Source organism: Malus domestica, chromosome 12, assembly GCF_042453785.1.
Source record: "Malus domestica chromosome 12, GDT2T_hap1".
Lineage (NCBI taxonomy): Eukaryota > Viridiplantae > Streptophyta > Magnoliopsida > Rosales > Rosaceae > Malus > Malus domestica.
Window position 1 is genome coordinate 2,298,081 of NC_091672.1, and position 25,541 is coordinate 2,323,621.

Below are 25,541 nucleotides of genomic sequence, written 5' to 3' on the forward strand. Positions count from 1 at the left end.
GGATTGGCCATGTTAGAAGACGCCACGTGGCGAGTGGGTTAGCAGGGTCAAGATCGTGCGATCGTGCTCAATAAATGCGCCTTGGAACTCGGGTATTAGGATCCTGAGTGGTAGATTCGCTTCTTCAAGGCCGAAACTCGACCGAAGGTTTCAGGCCGAGGACCTCAGAAGCGAGGGGGCAATGTTTGGGCCCAAAATAATAGTTTGGGCCGAGGGTAAGATCACTCTCGGCCCAGGAGGCCGGGCGGCAAAAGGACCATGGATCGGTCAACCCGTGGGAGTCCAAACCTAGGGCGGTTAGGACGAATCCTAGTGCAATGGGGAGTCTCGACGGGATCGGATATCCAGGAAACTAATCCAGCTTAGCTAAGGACTAGGTTCATAGTCCTAGTAGGTGTAGGATTGGTCGAGGTGATCCGGAGATGGAAACCTAGTCCGAGTAGGATGTAAACTCGGACTCAAGGTTCAGTACTATAAATAGGGGACGCTGTGCATCAGGAAAAGCCCCGACAAAATCAATACAAAATTGCCCTGCGCAAACTCTCACAACTTGTGATTTTTCTTTTTTCTTTTTTCGCTGACACATCTTCCGTTGGCATCAACAGCACTGTGAAGGCAACCGGTGATATCTTAAGTCGGCATAGATAGCTCTGTCACCGTAGAATCAGCCGATCTCGCAGCATCTTCCGTTGGCATCAACAGCACTACGGCGAGGACGACTGGTTACCTATCCAAGTCTCGGTCGAGAAGGATTTCCGAATCCTTATTGGTCGAGGTCATCTCATCAACCTTCTCGGCGAAATGAGGTGTTACCAGGTTATTGTATTCGGCACGTTGACAGCCGAATTTGAGATTGAACTTCGCAAATTAGCAGCCTTGTCTTCAGGCTCTAAAACCCAAGAGGCCGAGAATTGTTCCTTCCTCGGCCGCAATCGCAAGACATAGAAGTCAACAGCGCGCTCAACGCAACATCAACAAATTTACTCCTCGGCCGAGCTCGGCCGACGAGTTGGCACGCCCCGCAATCACCGAAGGACGTAGTTAGCTTAGAAAATACTCGGCCTGCGCGCCACGTAGGCTCTGTAGTTTCTAGGGTCAACAGTTCCTCTTTATAGGCTTTTAAAATTATTTCACACGAAGATGCAAGATTTGAGAGATTCCCGCCAAGAAAAGGGGACTAATTTGCTTGAATGGATACACAGATTAGTTTTCTAACAAGATTTTTTTGAGAATGGATATATATAGGTTGATTTTCAACTAACTTTAATGACATGATTATTTTGTTACGATCACAAGTGGAGCTATGACAAATCAATTTCTTTACTGCCGGCCTAAGAGGCAACATAAAAGAAACGAGTCATATTCTAGCGGCATGAATTATAGTCACATATTGTGGTGCTGGTGAATCACACGATAATGATTGAAGAAAAAAGTTGAAATATCTTTATGAGTTTTTTTGAGTTCCAAAAGAGTGGACTGCAGTGGTGATACCATTAGCTAGTTCTTTTGAAAAAAAAATAAAAAAAACTAATCACATGAACTAACCATGTTAATTACCAACAGATATTCGGAAAGTTTTTTTTTTTTTTTGAAATACATTAAATTTTAACCCACTTAATAATATAGAAATGCCGCTTGCGGGTTGGATTAGACTCTTCACGAAAAAAAAATGACAACATTAGCGGCTTGGTCATAACCCTAAACCATGCAAAAATACTTCTTTCTTTTTTATGAATCTGCGGTGTAACATTAAAACTAAAAACGAGGAGAGTGATGGAACTTGACCTTAGCTACAATCATCATTCATAAGAAAAACACTCTAAATAATATCAGACAACCCCTCAAACTAAATCAAAAATGGAAATGTTGGAGCTTTCACCTAAACACTTGCTTCGTCGCGCAAAGGTTTTTAAAAAATAATCATGCGTTTGACACGTTGTGGAACTTAATCAAATAAACATTCTCCGGATCCTTCTCGTTAATTTATGTTTACAGCTATTGTGCTCATACTTTAGTATACAAATAAACAGAGCTAATTAAGCGATGTGTCACGTTACTGGCCTCTCGCTTAATATGCAACACGAATTGGATACATGGGTAAAGAGCTAGCTACAATTTAACATCACCAATAATTACTCTTCCCATAGGTGAAGTATCCTTCACAAATCACACGATCGAAAGCCAACTTTACAGCAAATTCCAAACCTTCGCAAACATAATTGTTACAGTAACCCAATTGTGACAAAATCGTTGTTCATTCACCTGAGAATCAATTGGGACATATTGCATGCTGCTGACACATTTAGCAAAATATATGCAATGCAAAGAGGCCACACAAAATATTATAATCATGTGCAAAAGGAAGACAGAAAACTGCAGCCCTCGTGGTACAAATTGACTGAGTATGACATATGATGTAGTGGGAGCCAAGGAAGGCACATGTGAACACCTTGTGGACTAGTCACATATTTTGTAGTATATTTACCTTCCACTTCATAAGTTGGGACCAACGTTCCAACTGCCCAACGGCTTTGTTTTCTTTTTTTTTTTTTTTGTCGTTCTTCCTATTATTTGTTTTTGTTCCTCCTCTTATCTTAGAATTTTACAAAGAGCGCACTTTTACAATGCTATGTTTGGTTGAAAATTTTCTAAATTTCAATTAAGGTCAAGTACAAAAATTTGATATCACAAAAATTATACATATAGGAGAGACTAGAAAAGTTTTCATGAGCATTATAAAGGCGTGTGAGAGAAATTAACAAAATTTTACTTGAAATGTGTCATTTGTAAAAAGAGAACTTCAAATTTTGCTAGACGATTCATGTGACAGTGTTTAGAGAATGCATCTTTTATTAAAAAATGATGGCACTTTTATTTCTTAGTTTTCACTATTGGATTTCAAATGGACAGTTTTGGCTATAAGGTATATTGAATAAAACACCTTATCAAAAAGATCGTTTCGTTTGTAGGACTGGAAACCTAGTTAGCCAAAGTCACCAAACCCTTTTGGCGAGTATGTGGTTTTGTGGATTCACATAGAATAACAAAGTACCCTAATTTAGTGAATACATAACAAGCAAGTAGAATATTATAATATATATATATATATATATTATTAAGTGTACTTCTTCCAATATATCAAGAGTACTCACATCCATATTCTTGTTTTAAAATTTTCCTCCTGCGGAGGTTTCTTAAAAATAATACTGTGCAGCTTTCTGCGTACAAAACGAAACAAATAGATAAAGCAAATCATCACTAGCCTTAGCTAATTATACCATGAAGGAATATATATGTATCCACTTGCACAGTGGTCAAGAAAAGCTGCTACATTGCCACCATCTTGTACACCGAAATAAATACCGTACACCGCACCAAAGCAGACATTCTGGTTTCATATGGTACACATTGAGTTCAGCCACAGGTTGGCCTGGTTTCATCCATGTCACACTGCGCACCCCTATTTCATTGGTAGATCCATACTAACATGCACCAAAAATAGATGTACCACATCGTGAGTCATGACCCATCATGATTCATGACTCATGACACAATGGTGGTGCTAGTCCTTTCTTTCACCAGCACTGGAAACCCACCGCTTAAGGTCGCAGTGAGTCCAGGAGAGAACTTCGGCACACGACATGATTCGTGTGCTGCATGTTCGATGTTAAATCGTCTCAGCAGTGAAAGCACAACAGTTTTCATCTCCATCACAGCCATCTCTTTCCCCAGACAAACCCTAAGTCCCGGTTGAAAAATTGGGTACTTGAAAGGGTTTTCCATGAAGAAAACGCCATCCTTCAACCATCTGTCGGGCTTGAATTCCATGCAGTCGGAGCCCCAACTCTCCTGGATCCTACCCATTGCGTACGGATGGTAAGTAACCCTAGTCCCTTTCCTCACAAACGTGCCATCGGGTAAAACATCATCTTGTTCACAAAACTTTGAATCAAATTGTACAGGAGGGTAGAGCCTCATGCTCTCATAAATTGCGGCTTGTAAATAATGAAGTTCTTGCATTTGCTCAAAGCTCTTGAGACCCTGATTGATTCCAAGCACTCTATCAGTCTCCAACCGAATTGCTGACGCAGCGTTCGGGTGGGTCCCCATGAGCCAAAAGAAACTTGTCAAAGCAGACGCCATAGTGTCACGCCCTGCCAATAGAAAACTTATAACAATGTCTCTTAAGTAGCCTTCATCTTCTACACTTCTCATGAATCTTGACAAGAGATCTCTTTGGGTTGAAAATCCCAATTCGCGCTTTCTGGCGATCACCTCCTTGGCTAAAGCGTTGATCATATTTATGGATTCCTTAAGTTGCTTCTCGCTCCCCAAATTTAAAATTCTCTTGATCTTCCAAATTATGGGAGATGGCGTCATGGCTCTCTCGGCGGACAACTTCGAGGCCATGTCGAAAGCGACAGCGAATTCAGACAAGGGCAGCGACAACTCTAGGCACATAGGGTCCAACCCGAAAGAGAACTTGCATATGGTGTCGAACGAGAATCTCTTGAACACGTCTTGCAAATCGAGGACTATTCCGTTACCACCATCCGAATTAGAACAAACGGATGTTAAGAGAGGGATGAGACGGTGCTCGATTTCGTGATTGACAATCTCGAAAGCGTACGATCGTACCGAGTGTCTATCGAGCTCGAGGCTTGCCATCTTCCTCTGAAACCTCCATGAGTGGCCGTCCACGTTGAATATGCCTTGACCTAGAAAGTCGCCAAGGATTGTAGAGAAGGGTTTGCCTTTCGGGTAGTTTTCGAATCGAGTTTTGAGCATGTACTCGACGTTTTCAGGGTTGGCTGTGATGGTGTTTCTTAGAACATGTATGTGAATGGTTTTGCTCGGAGAATCTTGAAGAAGATGTGCATACCAATCACAAAGGTTTACGAATTCTAAAGACCAGCTTGAGGTGAGATAGGTCTGACAAATTTCACAACTGCACCATAGTTTTGATCTCAATAGGAAAAGGCTGAAGATCATAGAGAATAGAAGAAAGCAAATGAAGGTGTAAAACAATTGCAAGAGCCCAGAAACTTCAAACTCCATTGGAAATATGACCAAGGAATGGAACATGGAAGAGACTGGTAATGAGAGAGATCACAAGATGGCATGATATTTTATATGCGATTTGATGGTTTTTCACATAAATAATTTCCGCACACCTTTTGCTCGTGCTTTTAAAAGTAAATATAAACAAAAAAGAAACAGAAGCAAATATTAATTTTTAGTTCAGTGGTTTTTTTTTTTTTTTTTTTTGGGTGTACGTCTCCACTTCCAAAGAGAAATTATTGAAATATGGAAAGTGAGAAATATTTAGCATGAAGAACACGTGTCCGTGTGAGACGAGAGCAAACTGTGATGATCTGAGTCCACAAAACGAAAAATGTATGAAAAATACGTTCACTCACGTGGACTTATTCGTGTCTGTACGAACTGGCCTGGCCTTTTTAATTTTATGAGAAGCAAACTAACAACAGTATTAGGCGGACTGGACCACTTCTTGTCGTCAAAAAAGAGCAACAACACAGCTAATTGAATTGGGGGAAAAATTAGTGTGTTGGTATGGCCCATATGGGTACGAATCTACTATACATATATATAATATATGGGTATATGTGTGTGTGCATGCTAAATTGTAGATACCTTTTGGATGTTTGATAGTCTAAAACATATAATAGAAGTATCGACAATGTAACAAGTTTAGGAGAGTTTTGTAGCAGTTATGACTTACTTCTCAATTTAGAATCTTAAAGCAACAAATGTTGTTCAAAATTCAAACATGACATGGTGGTTTTGTGGTTTATGTGCTTGACAAGAGACTATGAGAATGAAAATTGACATTTTTAGGATGTAATTCTTTTACAGACAATTGTAAATCATCAAAGAATGGTGCGATATTTTTCTTGTGGCCTTTATGGTAGTTCTCTGAATTGCGAGTGCCGTGTGTTAACTTTTTTATTAGCTGTAAATGGTTTTTCCGTGCCTAAGAAATTGTATTGTATATTTGAAAGTTTGTAACTGTAGAAGTAGTAATGTTTCTATTGACGGCCTCTAAAGAGTAAGGACTTATGTTTGACATGTTTTCTCATATGAGTCATTGACCATTCTCAATGAAAATTTATTTTGATCTAAAAAACCTAATTAGCACATTTTTATTAATCCAATAATAGAGAATTAATTAGCCATGCATCATTCGTTCTTTTTCTAAATAAAGTGCCCTCTTGGCGCATGAGATTAATTGGTTAATTCTTTGAGTGAGTTGAACCATAAACTATTTAGCCCCTGTCAAGATCCTCCTCTATAACGATATAGAACTACCAAGTAAGTATGGTACCAATATAATAACCGGCTTTTAGCTAAAATGATTTATGAGATTACTCATTTGGTCTTTAACAATGAAAATCGATAGAAGTTGTCACATCTTGACCCGATCTCCATCACATCTCGGGCTCGACTTCGCCATAGCATGATATTGTCCGTTTTGGGTCTCGACCACGCCCTCATGGTTTTGTTTCCGGGAACTCACGTGAGCAGAACTTCCTAGTGGGTCACCCATCATGGGAATGCTTTGACCCCTTTCTCGCTTAACTTCGGAGTTCCTACGGAACCCGAAACCAGTGAGCTCCCAAAAAGCCTCGTGTTATATGGAGGTGGGCATCTACATATAAGACACATCACCCCCTCTCCATTGGTCGATGTGGGATGTTACAATCTACCCCCTTAGGGGCTCGACGTCCTCGTCGGCATACTCGCACCACACGACAGAGTGGCTCTGATACCAAATTGTCACATCCCGACATCATGGGAATGCTCTGACCCTTTTCTTGCTTAACTTCGGAGTTCCTACGGAACCCGAAGCCAGTGAGCTCCCAAAAAGCCTCGTGTTATATGGAGGTGGGCATCTACATATAAGGCACATCACCCCCTCTCCATTGGTCGATGTGGGATGTTACAATCTACCCCCTTAGGGGCTCGACGTCCTCGTCGTCATACTCGCACCACACGACAGAGTGGCTCTGATACCAAATTGTCACATCCCGACCGAAGCTCCACCACATCCCAGGCTCGACTCCGCCGTAGCACGATATTGTCCGCTTTGGGCCCCGACCACGCCCTCACGGTTTTGTTTCTGGGAACTCACATGCGAGCAGAACTTTCCAGTGGGTCACATATCCTGGGAATGCTCTGGCCCCTTTCTCGCTTAATTTCAAAGTTCCTACAGAACACCCGAAGCCAATGAGCTCCCAAAAGGCCTCGTGCTATATGGAGGTGGGCATCTACATATAAGGCACATCATCCCCTTTCCATTGGTCGATGTGGGATGTTATAAAAGTGTTTCCTGAGTTTGTTCACTGTAAATCGTTTTGATTATTCCATGATAAATTTATCAATATCTTCATTAAGTGGAAGGGTTAGTTTTGCAAAAGTATCCTTAAAATTAAAATATAAAAGCTATATCAAGTTATTTGTAACCAGAAAAAGGTATGGCTCATTTATCTGATGTGTGTTTGTCGAGCTTATGTTCTTTACTTTTGTTTTGGAATAATGTTAATATTTCTTTGTCAGGACTTACGATCAAAACTTGAAATTCTCATTTACTGAAAAAGAAGAAGATAATAGATCATAATTAAATGTGTTAGTGACGTTGATCGTCATACGAGCACCCCAGCTGGAATTTGAAGTTGCTGATGGCATGTCATTTTCGTGTAGTTTATTGCGGCACGTAATGAGGTGTCGCTCGAGAATAGAGATGCATTCATTTTCCACATTTTTGTAAACTTACATCAATTTTGCTGCATCCATAATTCTTTTACATATCGTTTTCATGCATGCTTCAGTCATATAGACAGAAAATCTGTACTGTAACGAGAAGTGGCAATCACCCTAATAATTCAGTATTCAACATCAGTGTCCTAATGCAGGGACATATTTTACAAGACTGCATTTTTCTCACCGCCTTATTAATTACTATTAAATTACTATAAGTTTTGAGACTTGTATAGTAGATAAATTAAATCAAACTCATCGAACGATAATCAATTTATTGTATATAGGATATACCTAAGCGACTTCATCACCTTACCAGAGAAACGGAGAAAAAAGGACATGCAATCTTTTGCTACAAAGAGAGCATTAAAAGTTCAAAATTTTATATGGTACGCATTTCTTTTGCTGCCTTTCAATTTATGTTGTGTGCCTAAAAGAAAAATCTTTATGTGAGCGTATGTATTGGCAAATGATAGTTATATAAAATTTATCTAAACTAGGTCGGGGTAATTCATACCTACATGATATATGTGATTTCTTTATAGGCATAGCATGGTCCACCACTAACATCACATGTATTGTCCTAACTTACTCATCTATTTCTATGTGTTGAGTTTTATCACAAAAGACTTCGGTGATATTGGAGGTGAAAACTCTAATTGTATATTATTTTGTGATATATCCAATGTGGTATTCTATTCTCTAACAATATATTTCTTTTGAACTATTTACGTATAAAATTAACTTTGGTCTTGGTGGATACAAATCTATTCATTTCAATTATAATTGTTTCCTTCATGTCGATGCAATTTTTCATTGTTACAAAATAACTTGATTACCATATGTTTGGGCCCAAAATATTAGTTTGGGCTGAGTATAAAATCATTCTCGGCCTGGGAGGCCTTACGACAAGGGTATCATGGATCATGGGCCTCTAAACCTAGGACAGCTAAGTCATGACGCATGACAAGTCGAGTCCTGGTACAATAAGGAGTCTCGGCAGGATTAATAACCTGAAAGCGAATCCGGCTCAATTAAGGACTAGGTTCACAATCATAGAGAAAATAGGACTGGTCGAGTTGGTGTTTGATCAGGAGAAGAAGACCTACTCCGAGTAGGGTTTTGACTCGACTTCAAAGGTATCCAGTGCTATAAATAGAGGAGGCAGTGCAACGAATAAAGCTCATTCAATTCAACACACAAAACTGCCCTGCGCAAACTCTCTCAACAACTTTGAGATTTTTTATTTTCTCTTTTCGCTGACACATCTTCCGTTGGCATCAACAACACTGTAAAAGCAACCGGTGATATCTTAAGTCGGCATAGATAGCTCTGTCATCGTAGAATCAGTCGGTCTCGCAGCATCTTCCGTTGGCATCAACAGCACTACTGCGAGGACGGTTGATTACCTATCCAAGTCTCGGTCGAGAAGGATTTCTGAATCCTTATTGGTCGAGATCATCTCATCAGCCTTCTCGGCAAAGTGAGGTGTTACAGTTATTACATTCGGCACATTGAAAGCCGAATTCGATTCATGAACTTCGTAAGAATAGTAGCCTTGTCTTCAGGCTCGAGAATCCAAGAGGCCGAGACGTGTTCCTTTCTCGATCGCAATCGCAAGACGCAAAAGTCAGTAGCGCGACCCAACGCAACATCAACAAATTTTACTCATCGACCGAGCTCAGCCGACGAGTTGGCACGCCCCGCATTCACCGAATGACGTAGTTAGCTTATAAATTACTCGGCTTGCGTGCCACGTAGGCTTACTAGTTTTTAGGGTCAACATGTTGGCATGCCCAGTGGGACTCAGTGCTAAACTACGAAGTTCATGCCAATTGAAACACGATCGGTAAAAAAGAAAACAGCTATGGGAAATCAACAGTCGATGTACCAATTCAGAATATAGGACACAGTGTGCCACATGCGCATAATCCCATCAGTGCCGTAACACCTGAGTCCACGAGCGCGACTCGCCGAGAAAGGGAAGTTAATCTCGGCGGTCAGTTTCGTAGTCTCGAAATCCCTGACAGGAACACCTGCATTCTCAATGAAGGGATAATAGAAGATTGTGACGAGCATGGCGGCGAAGGATCTGATCCACCAACAAGGTCGTTTCTTCGAAAATGGCTTGACAAGCAATCTCGGACGGTTGAACAGACGTTTAGTCGAGGAATCGATAAACTTCATGATGTGATACGCAATACCAGTAAGGCACAAACCAGATTACTCGAAATACTGGTTAGTAAGGTCAGCGACGGTAGGACTTTCGATCTTGCCCAGCATTTGCCGCCAAGAAATAATCTATTACCAAGTGCACCGGCCGAGTCAATCCCTGCTCGGCTCAAACCAATTAACTTGGAGAGAGGAGGAGGATCGAACAGTAGGTCAGACGGATCCGACCAGAGAGTGGAAGCAGCACCCGTCGATATAACTGAGGTCCAACGAATGATCGATTCGGCCATAAGAAAGGGCCGAAGTTCCCTAAATTTATACATCCGTATCCGGCTTATGTGGAACAGTTCAAATACCCTAGAGGTTTCAAAATCCTAGATTTTAGCCATTTCACTGAAGAATCATCCTTATCCTCATTGGAACATGTGGCTCATTTCACCGCGCAATGCGGAGATGTCAATAGCGACTTTCACAAGCTGCGACTGTTCAATTTTTCACTGACAGGTTTAGCATTTGCTTTGTATATCAACCTTCCACCGAATTCTGTCCAGAGCTGAGAGGAGTTGGTCGAGAAATTTCATGAGCAGTTTTATCGGCCAGGAATGGAAGTGTCAGTATCCTCGTTAGCAAAGATGGCTCAAGCATCCGACGAATCACCAATGGATTATCTTACCAGATTTAAATCAGCCAGGAATTGGTGCCGAGTACCTCTCCCTGAAGTCGAGTTCGTAAGGCTTGCTCTAAATGGTCTTGACGTGGAATACAAAAAGAAATTCCTTGGGGAAAATTTTCGGGATATGTATGAACTAGCCCAGCATGTTGAGCAGTATGATTATTTGCTTCATGAAGAGAAGATCTCGAAAGCTCCGTCCAGAGGGACGATTTACAAAAATCCTACTGTCAGTTATGCATCGGCTGAAGGTGAATGTGTTAGCGTGGATGCAGCCGAGATAATCATAGATAAGCCATACGTTTGCAAGGCACTGACTCAAATTGACTCTAAGGAAGCCAAAACCCGCTTGGCCCATGAAGAAACAATGAAAACGTCAAAGGTCTATACTTTTGATATTACAAAGGCCGATGCGATTTTTGATCAATTGTTATCAGCAAAGATCATTAAACTTCGGCCTGGACATAACATTCCCAAGGCCGAAGAGCTTAAAGGAAAGATAGATTGCAAATACCATAATTCAAGCAAACATACGACAAATAATTGCGTCGTGTTTCGAGACAACGTCCAAAGCTGGATTGATAATGGCAAACTGAGATTTCCAGAGAAGAAGATGAGCGTTGATACTGACCCATTCCCCACGGCAACAGTAAATATGGTCGATGCGTGCCTACCTAAGGACAAAGGGAAAAGGAAGGCCGAAGCTGTTGCGACGCAACGCTTTCGGAATCAGAATTCTCGGCCACGTTTCATGGCTGATTTTCCTTCAAACGAACCACCTACAGCTTTAACGGGACCCGCTATTGTCAAGCCTATGATGGATTATAGCACTGATGAAGACAGTAGGACGGCGGTTTTATGCAGTAAATGTAGAGCAAAGGTCAACATTGAGCCAGGGGAAAAGTCCCCTCCGCCTATAATGGAACAACCTACAGCCACAACCCAGCAAAAGGTGACCAACGTAGGCCAACATCAAGGGGGTTTTGATAGGCTCGGTCCTAAAGTGAGGATGGAAGAGACACCTTCAGTCAGACGGCACCTCGATTTTGATGCTCGTTTTATGACGAGGACTACTATATATATAACTCTAGCAGCTCGGAATCATCGCAGAGCCAAAAAACTTTCAAACCTCCCGAACCTAGAGACCAACGTTGGTATACATATCACTCTTCGAAAGGTGTCTACACTGCACTGTCTAAATCCCAGAAACACCGGCACCAAAGAATAGATTGCATGGCCCACCGACGGGCAGCCCAAGAAACTTCGGTCCCTAAATGGCGGCTGAAGGACACAAGTGCCACCGACGATGAACGACCACCTCTAACGATTATGACAGAATTGGTTCAAGAGAAACGGCTGGTTAATCAAGATATCGAAACCACGTTCGAAGAGGCTGATAAATGGATCAAGCTTCTTCTTCGGCCTGGGGAGATGAAGGCACGTCTCGAGCATTTCAAGCAAGAAGCTGAAAGCAAATTGACCCCGCCAGCCACACAAGAGCCTCTGATCAAAATTTGACAGAATTTACATCCACCATTCCTTGAGGAGGCCTTGGAATATATGCGAGAGTTTCATAAGAAACATTCGGCCAACGATTTGTATGGTTTACCGAAAGCATGTCAAGACACAATCGATCTTGTCCTAACTTGCCCAGATGCCGAGCGAATCATTCAGAAGACCTCAGACCCAGGATTGAAAGCTAGGTTCCAGCACATACGGGAAGCTCGTGTCCTTGGTTTTGAAGTCGACCCATACACTGATATCGGTGCAGCCGACCTTCCTTTCTCAATGGAGGACCTCCAGTATTTACGATATCACTTCGAAGTATTTTCGGCCGTTTCTCTCTTCGACCTGACGGCCGATGAAATAGCACGTGTCGCACAGTTGGATGCCTAACTCGACACCAGGGATGCCTGTATACAGTACTAGGAGCAAGTTCGGATCCTGGCACCAAGCACGCTTCCGATCTCAGACTCACCTAAGGCACTTACGCAGAACCAACAAGTTGTCGAAGAGACACCGCAGACCAAACCATTGAAGAATGAGCAGAAGAGTCTCCTCGTCCAATCTGGACGGAAGCGGATGCCGCAGTCACCGACCAGGAAAGATATGAGGCTAGCGAAGAGGATCATAACCCGATGGGCCCGTCAGTCCTGGATAACATGGAAATCAGTATGGTCCATGTTTTGCCCGTTGATTTTCAGTCAAGCACAGCTCAACCGAATTTCCTCGATGGTGATGTAGTTACCGAGGAAGCCGGTCATATTGATTCTGTAACTATTGCTGAAGCCGAGTCAACAGCAAAAGATGATAGTCTAAAAGCAGCTTTGGCCGAATTGTTTCCTCATTCATCATCGGCCAAACTTCATCATTTGAAGCCATTGTATGTAACGGCCCATATCGAAGGGTATCCAGTCTCCAAAGTTTTTGTCGACTGTGGAGCCACCGTCAATATCATGCTTGTAAACATCATGAAGGCCTCACGTCGCTCCAATGACGAACTTATTCCGTTTGGGATCACGATGAGCAGTTTCGTTGGAGACAAATCCCAAACAAAAGGGGTAATTCCGTTAGCAGTAAGTATTGCCGGCCGTAATCACATGACCGCTTTTTTCATTGTTGACTCCAAGACCGAGTATAATGCATTGCTCGGTCGAGACTGGATTCATCAAGCCAGTTGTATTCCTTCCTCATTATATCAAGTGCTCGTCTTTTGGGACGGCAAATCGATCATTGTTCACCCAGCCGATAATGAACCCTTCGAGGCTAACATGATCCAAGCACGGTATTATTATGATCACGTCGGTTATATCACCCTGCATGGTTTCAATGATGAAGGACGACCGACTCAGATTTCTGTTCAAAAAGCTATCGAGGTTGGCGCCAAAACTGTCCACTAGGATTCGGCGAGACTCGGTTTAGCTAACTTCATCCCCGATCCCGATGTTTGACACCGATCGGGAAAAACATTGGGCCGCGGTTTCATCTACTATGGAACGACTGCTGGCTCATTGGTATATTATATCTAAACAACCAAATTCGGGTGTTAACCTCGTCGAGTTCCTCGCCAATGAAGATAATGGTCCTGTCTTATCTCTTGACAAAATTCAAGTCGCCCCGGCCGAGATCGAAGACAATCGGCCCCAAGTTAAAGATCCCTTTGAGGAAATTAATGTTGGGACGACCGATCACCCACGACCTTTATTTGTTAGTGTTTTACTTCCTCAACCTATGAAAGCCGAACTTCGTGCCATGCTTGAGGAATTCAAAGATTGTTTTGCTTGGAGCTACCATGAAATGCCTGGCTTAGATCGCACTCTTGTCGAGCACGATTTACGTATTAAACCTGGATGTAAACCTTTCTGTCAACCACCTCGTCGATTCTCGACCGAAGTGCAACTCGGCATCAAGGATGAACTAGTTCGGCTATTGAAGGCAGGGTTCATTAGGACAGCTCGATACGTTGAATGGTTGGCCAATATCGTTCCTATGTTAAAGAAAAGTGGTGCATTGCACATTTGCATCGACTTCAGAAATCTGAATCTGCCAACTCCCAAAGATGAGAATACAATGCCGATTTCAGATTTGTTAATTGATGTCGCGGCAAATCATGCGATCTTATCCTTTATGGATGGACATGCTGGGTACAACCAAATTTTCATTGCCGAAGCCGATGTGCACAAGACTGCTTTCCGTTGCCCGGGGGCACTCGGCACTTATGAATGGGTTGTCATGCCATTCGGCCGCGCCACTTACCAACGGGCAATGAACACCATATTTCACGATTTAATTGGAACCATTGTCGAAGTTTACATCGATGATGTTGTCATTAAATCTAAACGCCGACAGACACATCTGGATGATCTCCGACAGGCTTTCATCAGAATGCGTCAACACAACCTTAAAATGAATCCTGCCAAATGTGCCTTCAGTGTGTCGGTTGGTAATTTCCTCGGCTTCCTCGTGCATCACCGAGGGATTGAGGTAGATGAAAATAAAGCACGCGCAATCATCAATGCTCCACCCCCGACGACAAAGAAACAACTACAGTCCTTACTCGGTAAGATAAATTTTCTCTGCCGATTTATAGCTAATTCGGCAGGTAAAATGAAGGCATTCTCTACGCTTTTGAAACTTAAGGACTCAGATAAATTTGAGTGGACAGACGAGCATCAGGCGACGTTCACACAAATCAAAGTCTCTCTCACAACACCACCTGTCCTTATTCCACCCCAGCGCGGTAAGCCTCTCAAGTTATATATCTCGGCGGTCGAAGAGTCCATCGGCTGCCTCCTCGCCCAAGACAACGATGCCGGACGAGAGCAGGCTATTTTTTACCTCAGTCGAAATCTTAATCAACCGAAAATCAATTATTCCGCCGTTGAGAAGCTATGTCTCGCCGTGTTCTTCACCGCCTCCAAGCTTCGGCATTACATGCTTCCGTCGGTCACACAAGTCATCGCCCAGACCGACGTCATCCGGTACATGCTTACCCGACCAATTGTGAAAGGCCGAATTGGGAAATGGACAATGGCGTTGTCCGAGTTTAGCTTGCAATACGTGCCCCAGAAAGCTGTCAAAGGCCAAGCATTGGCGGACTTCCTCACTCAACACCCTTCCCCCTACGGTTTTAGGGACACCGACGTCAAAATCGGCATGCTCGAAACGCACGATAACTACTGGACGATGTACTTTAACGGTTCCAGTACTTCATCCTCGGCCGGCGTTGGCATTGTCATTCAATCTCCTAACCACGATCGTTGGTATTTTTCGCTTAAGCTAGATTTTGACTGCACCAATAATCAGGCCGAATACGAAGCCCTTATCATCGGCCTTGGCATCCTTCATGACTTGCGGGCCACCCGTGCCCTCATCCTCGGCGACTCAGAACTTGTGATTAACCAACTTAATGGGTCTTTCCGCTGCATAAGTTATACCCTGGCACCCTACCACATGGTCGCCAGCCATTTGGCCGAATCCTTCGACGGTATTACATTTGAGCATATTTCCCAGATCCATAATACCGACGCGGACGAATTGGCTCAAATCACCTCCGGTGCACAACTCCTAGGGGGTAAACTAGGCCGAGAAATACCGGTGTTACGACAACTATACCCGGCCTTGGTTAACCAGCAAGTTATCCGACGCGACGACGTGATACGCACAAGAGTCATGTCCTTACCTTCGTTGCTAGACCGACAAGACCCTATAGAGGTTTGTGCCATCGAGGCAATACCGGATGATTGGAGAAAGCCCATTATGCAGTACTTTGACAATCCCAATGGAAACATAGTCGCAAGACACGAGTTCACGCCACGAACTATGTTACGTACCAAAACGAGTTATACCGAAAGGGTGAGGATGGTCTATTACTGCTATGCCTTGGCCCCCAAGAGAGTGCTCAAGCAATCACAGAGGTCCATGAGGGGGTGTGCAGAGCTCATCAGTGCGGACGTAAAATGCGGTGGTTGTTTCGACGACACGGTTATTTTTTGCCAAGAATATTGAAGGATTGTATCGAGTTCGCACGATGGTGCATACAGTGTCAGATTCATGGTCCTATACAGCGGGTCCCGGCCGAGTCATTACATTCGGTCACTAAACCATGGCCGTTTAGAGGATGGGCCATGGACGTAATCGGTAAAATCACACCATCTTCCGAGGCTGCCAAGCACGCATGGATACTGGTAGCAACCGATTACTTCACTAAGTGGGTCGAAGCTAAATCGTATGCTGAGCTAACGTCTAAAGAAGTTTGCGACTTTGTGGAAGAACATATTGTGACTAGATTCGGTGTACCAAAAATGATTATAACTGATAATGGCACAATCTTTACAGCCGAGAGGTTGAAAGAATATACGGCAAGTTTGGAAATCCGGCTTGAACAGTCTACACCATATTATCCACAAGCAAATGGGCAGGCCGATGCAAGTAACAAAGTATTGATCGGCATTCTCGAGAAAATAATAAAAGAAAGGCCTAGCATGTGGCATTTAAAGTTAAACGAGGCTTTATGGGCATATCGAACATCGCTCCGATCGGCGACTGGGACAACCCCGTATGCACTAACCTATGGACACGACGCAGTGTTACCAGTCGAGCTGAGCATTTACGAATGATTGAACAAAGTAGTTTGTTCAGCGCCGAATATAATCAGTCCATGAGACAGGAGTTGGAAGACTTGGAAGAAGCGCGACTCGATGCTTATAACTTGCTGGTGGCACAAAAACAGATTGCCGAGCGAGCATACAATCAAAATGTCCGGCAGAAAACATTTGGCGAAGGTGAATTAGTTTGGCAAACGGTGTTGCCCACAGGAATTAAAGACCCTAGGTTCGGTAAATGGTCGCCAACTTGGGAAGGTCATTTTGTCGTACATAAGGTTATCGGCAAAGGCGCGTATCATCTTAGAGACCGGACTGGTTTAGTTCACAAATTGCCAATCAATGGGAAGTTTTTAAAGAAGTATTATCCAGTCACATGGGAGATGTAGGAATAGAAATTCATTTCATTAAGGCTGATGGAAAAATACACAATGAGGTAATCGATCAGTTTACATTTAAGGTGAAGAATGAAGAAGAGTGCCGAGAAGAGCCTTCAACTCCAGCCACCGCACCTTGCCCATTATGACCTCGGCCTGCCGGTTCTTCTTGTCCATTTTCAACTGCTCGATTCGTTTTGTGCTCGCCGCATACTCGGTTAAACAAGCCTTGCCGCCCGACTCGAAGTCCTTAGCAAGCTCGGAAGCAATGGCCGACCTTCGTTTCACCAATTCGGCCATTTGACGGTCGAGGTTGGCCAAGGCCTCTCTTTTTGCCTTTAAAGCATCAATCTTTGGACGGAGAGTATCTTGGACGGCTGTGGCAGTTTGCAGGTCTTTTTCGGCCTTCAGAGCGCTCCTGAAGATACTAAAGGTCTCCCGAACCTGCTCCAAGGCAAACGACGCCTGAATGATAGCCTCGCCGCTCAGTTGACCTTTGGCTCCGATGTCATTTAGACATGCACCAAGCAAATCAAGACCTTTGCATTCGAGTGTTTGCGACACCAAAAGGGACCAGACCTCTCGCAACCAAGCTAGAGCAGTTGAGTCAGCAGCTTCAGCTGTGGTGGCTGAAGGACCAGCGCCTCCAGTGGTGCTGGACAAAAGGGCTTTGAATTCGATTTCCCATGAAACCTGCACACAAAATCAGGTTAAGCTCAAGGAAATCATAAAAAGATAACAAGAAGGTTTTGTTTTTTAAACCTGCCGAGAGGAGACTTCTGCCATGTCTTCAGGATCGTTGCTCGAACCTAAAGAACTAAAAGGTCGAGCCCAGTATCTTAGATTGCTTCTCAGCTCACGCCGCCGATGGAGGTTATCTACGTTCGATGGCCACTGAGGCGGCCAAGAGACATAGATAACACCCTTCGGTGCATAGAATTTTTGATGAAAAGAGTGTACAGGCACCTGACAGTTAGTATTTTCCTGGTTTAGAGTTCTATAACAGAAAATAATCAAGGAAAGGCGGTAGAAGGTACTTACGAAGGCCGAAGTGGCTTCATGCGGAGGAATATCGAGGTCTTGGTCCTGAGGATGAACGGGCGTTTCCACCGTCGCTTCTGGTTCTCCAGCAGGTCATTTGCCACAGTTGGCTGTAGAAGGGCCGACCGGGACAGCCGTTTCGGACGCAAAATTAAGGTCCTGGTCCTGTGGAGGAGTGGGCGTTCCTGTCGCCGTTGCTGGCTCTCCGGCCGGTCGTTTACCACGGTCGACCGTAAGATAGCCGACTTGGGCAGCCACCTCAGACACAAGAGGAGGTTGATGACGGGATCAAGGGCGACTCACCAGTGGAACTTCGTCGCTCCCCTCATTCTCTTCCAGAACAAAGACCGAGGGTTTTGGATTTGCAGGGGAAGTTCTCTCGGTCGCAGGGACTGCCTTTTCCAGGACAGGTGCAGCAACAGGTTTACTAACTTCAGAAATAGGCCGTGCTTGGACCGTTTCTTCTGCCGAAATTGACCGTTTCCCGACCAGGGCTTGGGCGATTGGGGGAGAAGGGGAAACGCTGGGAGTCGTTGCTCTCGTAATTTGACTAGAGATGACGTGAATCTCCCATTCTCCTTTCTTCGCCAGCTTTTTGATCCGTTTAGGGGGCCGAGAAGGTTCGGTGGTCGGCTCGACTTCTTGACGAGGCCGTTTGCTCAACAAGGCCTGCGCAGCAGTCTTTGCTTTCTTGGAAACGATCGATTTTCTCTCGGCCGCAGCGGCAGCAACCACCACTACTTTTTTCAACGAGCGGCTACCTGAGAAAGTAAAAGCAAATCAGCAAAGCAGATCAGTAGTTCAAGGTTGAAGGAAAAGACAGAAGTAAACCGTTACCTTGGGCTTGGGGGGGCAGAAGCCTTCCTAGGTCGACCACCGAACAGGTTATTCAAAACAGTTTCGACCGGAACACCAAAAAACTGCTCGGTATACTGTTCCCACCAGTCATCGAAGGTGTCAGTGCAAAGGGTTTCTAGAGTGGCCGGTCGAAGGTGGAATTTCTGGCACCGCTCCTGGAACTCCCTTTTGGCGTTGGTGCATTCCTTCTCTGAAGAGCTAGGTTCGCGTCCGCGGCTTAGGACCGACCTTGAGGAAAGAAGAGGGACTGGACAACCTTAGAGATAGCCAAACTACCGAGAAAGGAAGTTGGGATGATACACTTCCCAACTCGCTCGGTGACCCTCACAGCCGAGAGGCAGGTCGCGGGCAAGAACGAATGACCCCCAGGATTGACGAAAGTTAACATCTTCATCCGCACCCCATGCTGTGGTAGGAAGTCTGATCGACGAAGGTTTTTCTCGACGACGACAGATCAAGAACTCGTCATTAGAAAGGTCGTCGAAAGGGAAGAAGTATCTGAATACTTCTTCGGCTTGGTGATGGGGGATTGGCCGAAACGCCAATTGAAGGCCGAACGTTTCCCTGGGCGAGAAATCAGCAATCGTTGGCCGAAGAGGAGCAAAGTAGACCTGCAGCCAGAGTTGGAAGACCTAGAGGGGCCCATTCTGCTGAGGATCGACCTTATCTTGAGTCGCTTCGGCCAAGCAACGTAAAAGATGAGCAATAATGGCCGGGCTAAGTGCCAAAGTGTGACCGCTAGCTAGGGCCTCGACCACTGGCATGTTCTCGACCAGACACTTGTTAGATTTGGTACAACAAATAAATTTGTTGTACCAATAGAAGAGGAAAGCCTCGTGTTCTCTTTCTCGCAGAGCCTATTCTCCTCGGCCGGCGAAATTGAGGTAAAGGGTGTTGTAGTTGAAGAAGTTCTTGTGAAGCTTGTGAACCTCTTCCTTCAAGGGTGTTTGGCCTTCACCACTTAGCGTCTCCTGGGCCCGTTTGTCGAAGAGCACCTTCAAATTAAGGTTCGACGGGTACCCAGGGAGGGCAGAGTCAACTGGGATTCCAGTCGGGGAAGTCCCCAGGATGTCAGTAAGGTCGAGGATGGTGGGGCCAATGGGGCCGAGAGGGAGGACCATGGTGTTAGTGGCCGAACACCAAAAGCATAAAGCCGCTAGGAGGAGCTCCTTGTCCAGAATGACCTCCATAGACGAAATGCGAATAGCGTCGTAGATGCCTAGGGCTTTCCATTGCTCGCCGAAGATTTTTTCCATTCGAACAACCCAGGCTGCCCAGGTTGAAGTGGTCGAGGGCCAAGAGCCTTGGGGCCTCGCTACATCCCACTTCGACCAGTCGAACCCTTGTAACAAGGGTGATAGGCAATGCTCCTGGAGAAGTCCAGTAATGGTCGATGGCACTGCCGCCTTAAAGAGAGGACCCAAGATTTGATGAGGGGTGCTCATGTCGCTCTCAAATCGGATGGTCTTGATTGAACTCCGATCGATGATCTTCTGCCATTGGTCACATTCCTTGGAAAGCTTGGAGATAAAGGAGGCCATGACGAATGGTTTGGAGGAATGCCAAGAAAAGAACTTTCTGGGTTAAAGGTTGAAGACGAAAATCTGGAAGGAAGATATGCACTGGAGAGCAATGGCAAGAAATTCAGAAAATTTGAAAGCGTAGAAGTACAAATGAGAGGATTTCGGTATTTATAGGATGATGGAGGGAAGGACAATCGTTCGAAATTCAAAATGAAGGGTAAAATCGACCGAGAAATTCGCTAATCATTATGAACATTCAGAAGATCCAGTTGAGAAGACCGAGGGTTTCGTGTTTCGGGAGACGCACAATTGCGTACGGCGGCGAGATTTATGGTGAAAGACGGTTTGGCGTCTGCACGATGCTGAATGGTTCGCAAATCGAGGCGGCATTGTGGTGTTCAGCAATAAGGCCATGATGATATGACGGTTCAGGGAGCCGCACGCTTCAAATGTCATTATTAGGGACTAGCCCTATAAAAGAATGCCACGTAGTGTGGTGGTTAGCAGGATCAAGATCGTGCAATCGTGCTCAATAAATGCGCCTTGGGAATAAGAGCATTTGAGTTTTGAGTTTTAATTTCGCTTCTTCAAGGCCGGAGCTCGACCAGAGGGTTCAGGCCGAGGACCTCAGAAGCGAGGGGCAATGTTTGGGCCCAAAATATTAGTTTGGGCCGAGTATAGAATCATTCTCGGCCCAGGAGGCCTTACGACAAGGGTATCATGGATCATGGGCATCCAAACTTAGGACGGCTAAGTCATGACGCAGGACAAGTCGAGTCCTGGTACAATAAGGAGTCTCGGCATGATTAATAACCCGAAAGCGAATCCGGCTCAATTAAGGACTAGGTTCACAATCATAGAGAAAATAGGACTGGTCGAGTTGGTGTTTGATCAGGAGAAGAAGACCTATTCCGAGTAGGGTTTTGACTCGACTTCAAAGGTATCCAGTGCTATAAATAGAGGAGGCGGTGCAACGAATAAAGCCCCTTTAATTCAACACACAAAACTACCCTGCGCAAACTCTCTCAACAACTTTGAGATTTTTTATTTTCTCTTTTCGCTGACACATCTTCCGTTGGCATCAACAGCACTGTGAAAGCAACCGGTGGTATCTTAAGTCGGCATAGATAGCTCTATCACCGTAGAATCAGTCGGTCTCGCAACATCTTCCATTGGCATCAACAGCACTACGACGATGACGGTTGATTACCTATCCAAGTCTCGGTCGAGAAGGATTTATGAATCCTTATTGGTCGAGGTCATCTCATCAGCCTTCTCGGCAAAGTGAGGTGTTACAGTTATTACATTCGGCACATTGAAAGCCGAATTCGATTCGTGAACTTCGTAAGAATAGTAGCCTTGTCTTCATGCTCGAGAATCCAAGAGGCCGAGACGTGTTCCTTTCTCGGCCGCAATCGCAAGACGCAGAAGTCAGTAGCGCGACCCAACGCAACATCAACAAATTTTACTCCTCAGCCGAGCTCGGCCGACGAGTTGGCACGCCCCGCATTCACCGAAGGACGTAGTTAGCTTATAAATTACTCGGCCTGCGTGCCACGTAGGCTTAGTAGTTTTTAGGGTCAACACCATCAGAAGGATAACAAACACTAGAGATCATTATAAATTAAGGATAGAAGGAAGAATTGATGAAACTGGTTTATAAACATTACCCTTTAATATAAAGAAATGAAAAACTGTACAGATGTTTGAATTGGACGTGTGTTTCCACTTGGAAGTCCTATCTAAATGAAAACTTTTGACCTTTCCATTGGTAGCAGTTGGCACCATGAAATTTTATCATTAACCTCAGGACTAGTTTTTGGATAATGATTTCTCTTGGTCTGCTGATGAGAATATTTATGATTGTGGTCATTATGATCACCCTGTCGAGGTCAACTTTTGTAGCGTCTACGATTCACTGCTCAACTCGAATCTCTAAGTGGCGGATGTTATTCAGAGCTCAGGCGGTGGTTTTGTGTTTCTTAGTTTATGCAGATGACAAAGGATTAAGAGTGCATATTTGTTAGAGGGTGACTCATAGAAATCTTCTTAGTTTGCCGATGATTGTAAGATTATCAAAGAATAGTACAGTCGTTTCTTTATGGTGCCTTTATAGTAGTTTTACAGCTTAAAATATTTAGTCTTAAGTGTCGATCTTTTCTCTTGGTTGGATGTGATATTTTCACATTCATGATGGTATGTAGTTGTGAAATGTGATACTTCTTTTAACGTGAGTGTTATCTTTACTCTTGGTTGGATGGAAGAACTTTGTATTTCTGATGATTTGCAATTGTGAAGTGTGACACTTCTTTTAACGTGTGTCACCTCTTAGTTAATATGCATACTCTATGCTCATTCTTAATCGGTTTTCATTTGAACTAAAACAATATTTTATTATCAAATTGACTAACAACATAGCATGACAATAAGAAAAAAAATTATGGGCAGAAGGAAAATTATAAGCAGTTTGGATAATGCTGTCACTCCAACAAGAGCCGTGTAATATTCTCGTAAACACCTGCTGATGATTACTGCCCAGTAGTGGTGAACACAAATGGGACCCTTTCTGCTCCCCCTAATCCCCTGGACTGGGAATTTGAATTTTATTAATCATGCAATTGCGCCATTATATCTCTCTTTGACTCTTTAGTTTCTAGATACCTCCATAACCATAAACCTCCACCACCCAGAAACTTCTTATTGGGTCAAGTTATGATCGATGGCGTGGAGGATGGCGATGAACAAGATTATATATTAAATTTGATTAAGCACTAAGCCGTTTTTCTTATTGTTTTGTGAACAGCTGCAGCTGCCTATATACTTTATGTTTGTTTTCCAAACCCAATTATATGTATCCAAATTCAGCAGCTTCCTGCTTCTTTCTGGATGTACGTGTGCTGCTGCCTAGTCCTTTTCGTATAGCTTCATGTTACTTCCAGTTTCATCAGCTTTATTTGTCCACATAATTCAATTATTTGCTCCAAGTGTCATATATATATATGGTTGCTATTCATACATATCGTTTATCTATTAGGAAAAAATAATAATGTTGTGTTAAGGGCCTTGATGTTTCCAGATGCTAGCTTGAGTGCTTGCCACACATAGAACTTTAATATAACAATCTAGAATCCACGGGAATACTCAAGACGAGAGAAACCACAAGTTCTATAATGATTGATAATATGAATAATAATAATATTGTATTAACTGTTAAGGGTTTTCATTTACGTACTACCTCAAATCATAGCTAGTTAGGTAATGAGTTTGACTCACCTTGCCTTTAATTCATTTAAGAACAGTGTATTATGGTTCCAAATAGGAATTAAGGTTAGAGTTTTGGATACTTGGTGCTTGTTATGCTCATGAGATTTTTAAATGTTCCAAAATACAAGGCGGGATGCCGTATATTATTTACAAGTAAAGGAACTTTTTTTTTTCCAAGTATACCTCCACTTGCATAATAATATATAACTTATTTGACTATGTTCCGAGCATACTAAAAAAAATTCACATCATGCTCAATCTCTCAACCATTTGTGTTACATCTTAACTACCTAACATAAGAAACAAAAAGAATAACCTCAACTTGTGTGACTCTGTTTATTTTGCTTATATGTAGGCTCACTTGGAAATCTCACGAAAATATTGGCACACGTGATGATACTTACAATGTATATTAGACCATCTCCAATCGTAGGCTAAATGCTAAAATTTCCCCCAAATTTCCCCCTAAACACTCTCCAACCCATGCTAAAATTTTGGGCTAAATGTCAAATGCCAAAGCTGGGCCAAATACCCCCCCATGCGAGTGGACTCGCGGGTTGTTGGGCCAGTCTCGGCCCGCCCACTCTCCAATGCGCCCCACGCGGTGCGCTTGCAAAGGTTTCCCGACATGGGTGGGCCTCGCCATCAGGCGTGTGTCAGCCACCCATAAAAACCCAACGGCTATAATTTTGATCCTATGGTTGGGCTGTAAGGACCGTTGGTTGATTCAAATGTCCAGATTCAAATTTAATTTTTTTAGAATATGTTATTTTAAAATATATTGAATCAAACGGCTGAGATCGAATATAATCAAATATAACAGTAAAAAAAAAATCTAACGGTCCAAATTTAAATCCAACGGCTAAAATAATTAAAAAAAATATTTAACTCAAAATTCACCCAAAAACTCTATAAATACCTATGTATTTGTTCAAACATCCACACAAAACTCAATTTTCTCTTACAATTCTTCTAATTTATCTTTCTACCATTTCTTTCCATTTCCAAATTGTTCAACATGGCAAGAGAGCATATTAGAGGTCGTAATTGGACCTGAGGAAGATGTTGCTTTATGCTTGGCATGGGTTTCTATTAGGGGTGGGCACTTGAAACCGAAAACCGAAACCGAAACACGAATCGAATCAAACCGCACCAAACGGTTTGGTTTTGCGGTTTTGAAACGGTTTCGGTTTCAAAACCGAACCGCGGCACACAAAACGGTTTGGTTTCGGTTTTGGGTTTTCAAAACCGCACCATATAATAAATAAATGTTATATAACTTATATTTTCAACTTTTCAACTAGGTTATAACTTATAGGTTTGGTGCTGTTTTTTTATGCAGTTTTGCTGCATTATTTTTTGGTGCAATTTTGTGCAGTTTTAGTGCTGTTTTTTATGCAGTTTTGTGCAGTTTTAGTGCTGTTTTTTAAGCAGTTTTGCTGCATTTTTTTGGTGCGGTTTTGGTGCTGTTTTTTATGCAGTTTTGCTACATTTTTTTTTTTTGCAGTTTTGACTCTTTTTTGCTGCAGTTTTGCTGCAATTTTACTGCATATTTATTAATTAATATACGAGGAAAATAAGACGGTCTTATGCATAAATAAGTGTATATTTTAAATTGTACATTTTTTTTTTCAAAAACCAAACCGAAACCGTTTAAAACCGCACCACACCGAACCAAACGGTTTGGTTTCATTTCGGTTTTGGCTTCAAAACCGCACCGCACCGCACCGCAAAATGTTTCGATTTCGATTGT

The 25,541-nt window shown here is 43.3% G+C and overlaps 2 protein-coding genes across 2 annotated transcripts; one reads left to right on the forward strand and one right to left on the reverse strand.

The window, feature by feature from the left end:
* Positions 1–3,165: 3,165 nt before the first annotated feature.
* LOC103453949 (cytochrome P450 94C1-like) lies at positions 3,166–5,166 on the reverse strand. Its single transcript, XM_008393544.4, has one exon. It carries the CDS (start codon positions 5,083–5,085, stop codon positions 3,544–3,546), a length of 1,542 nt encoding a protein of 513 aa, XP_008391766.2. The 5' UTR covers positions 5,086–5,166; the 3' UTR covers positions 3,166–3,543.
* An 11,570-nt stretch (positions 5,167–16,736) lies between these two features.
* On the forward strand, positions 16,737–17,114 carry LOC139190100 (uncharacterized). The gene has a single exon (XM_070809852.1). It carries the CDS (start codon positions 16,737–16,739, stop codon positions 17,112–17,114), a length of 378 nt encoding a protein of 125 aa, XP_070665953.1.
* Positions 17,115–25,541: the final 8,427 nt, after the last annotated feature.

What these genes read in the sequence shown, in the direction of transcription:
- LOC103453949 (XM_008393544.4), bottom strand. Translation starts at nt 5,085, where the DNA reads ATGTTCCATTCCTTGGTCATATTTCCAATGGAGTTTGAAGTTTCTGGG.
- LOC139190100 (XM_070809852.1), top strand. Translation starts at nt 16,737, where the DNA reads ATGATTGAACAAAGTAGTTTGTTCAGCGCCGAATATAATCAGTCCATG.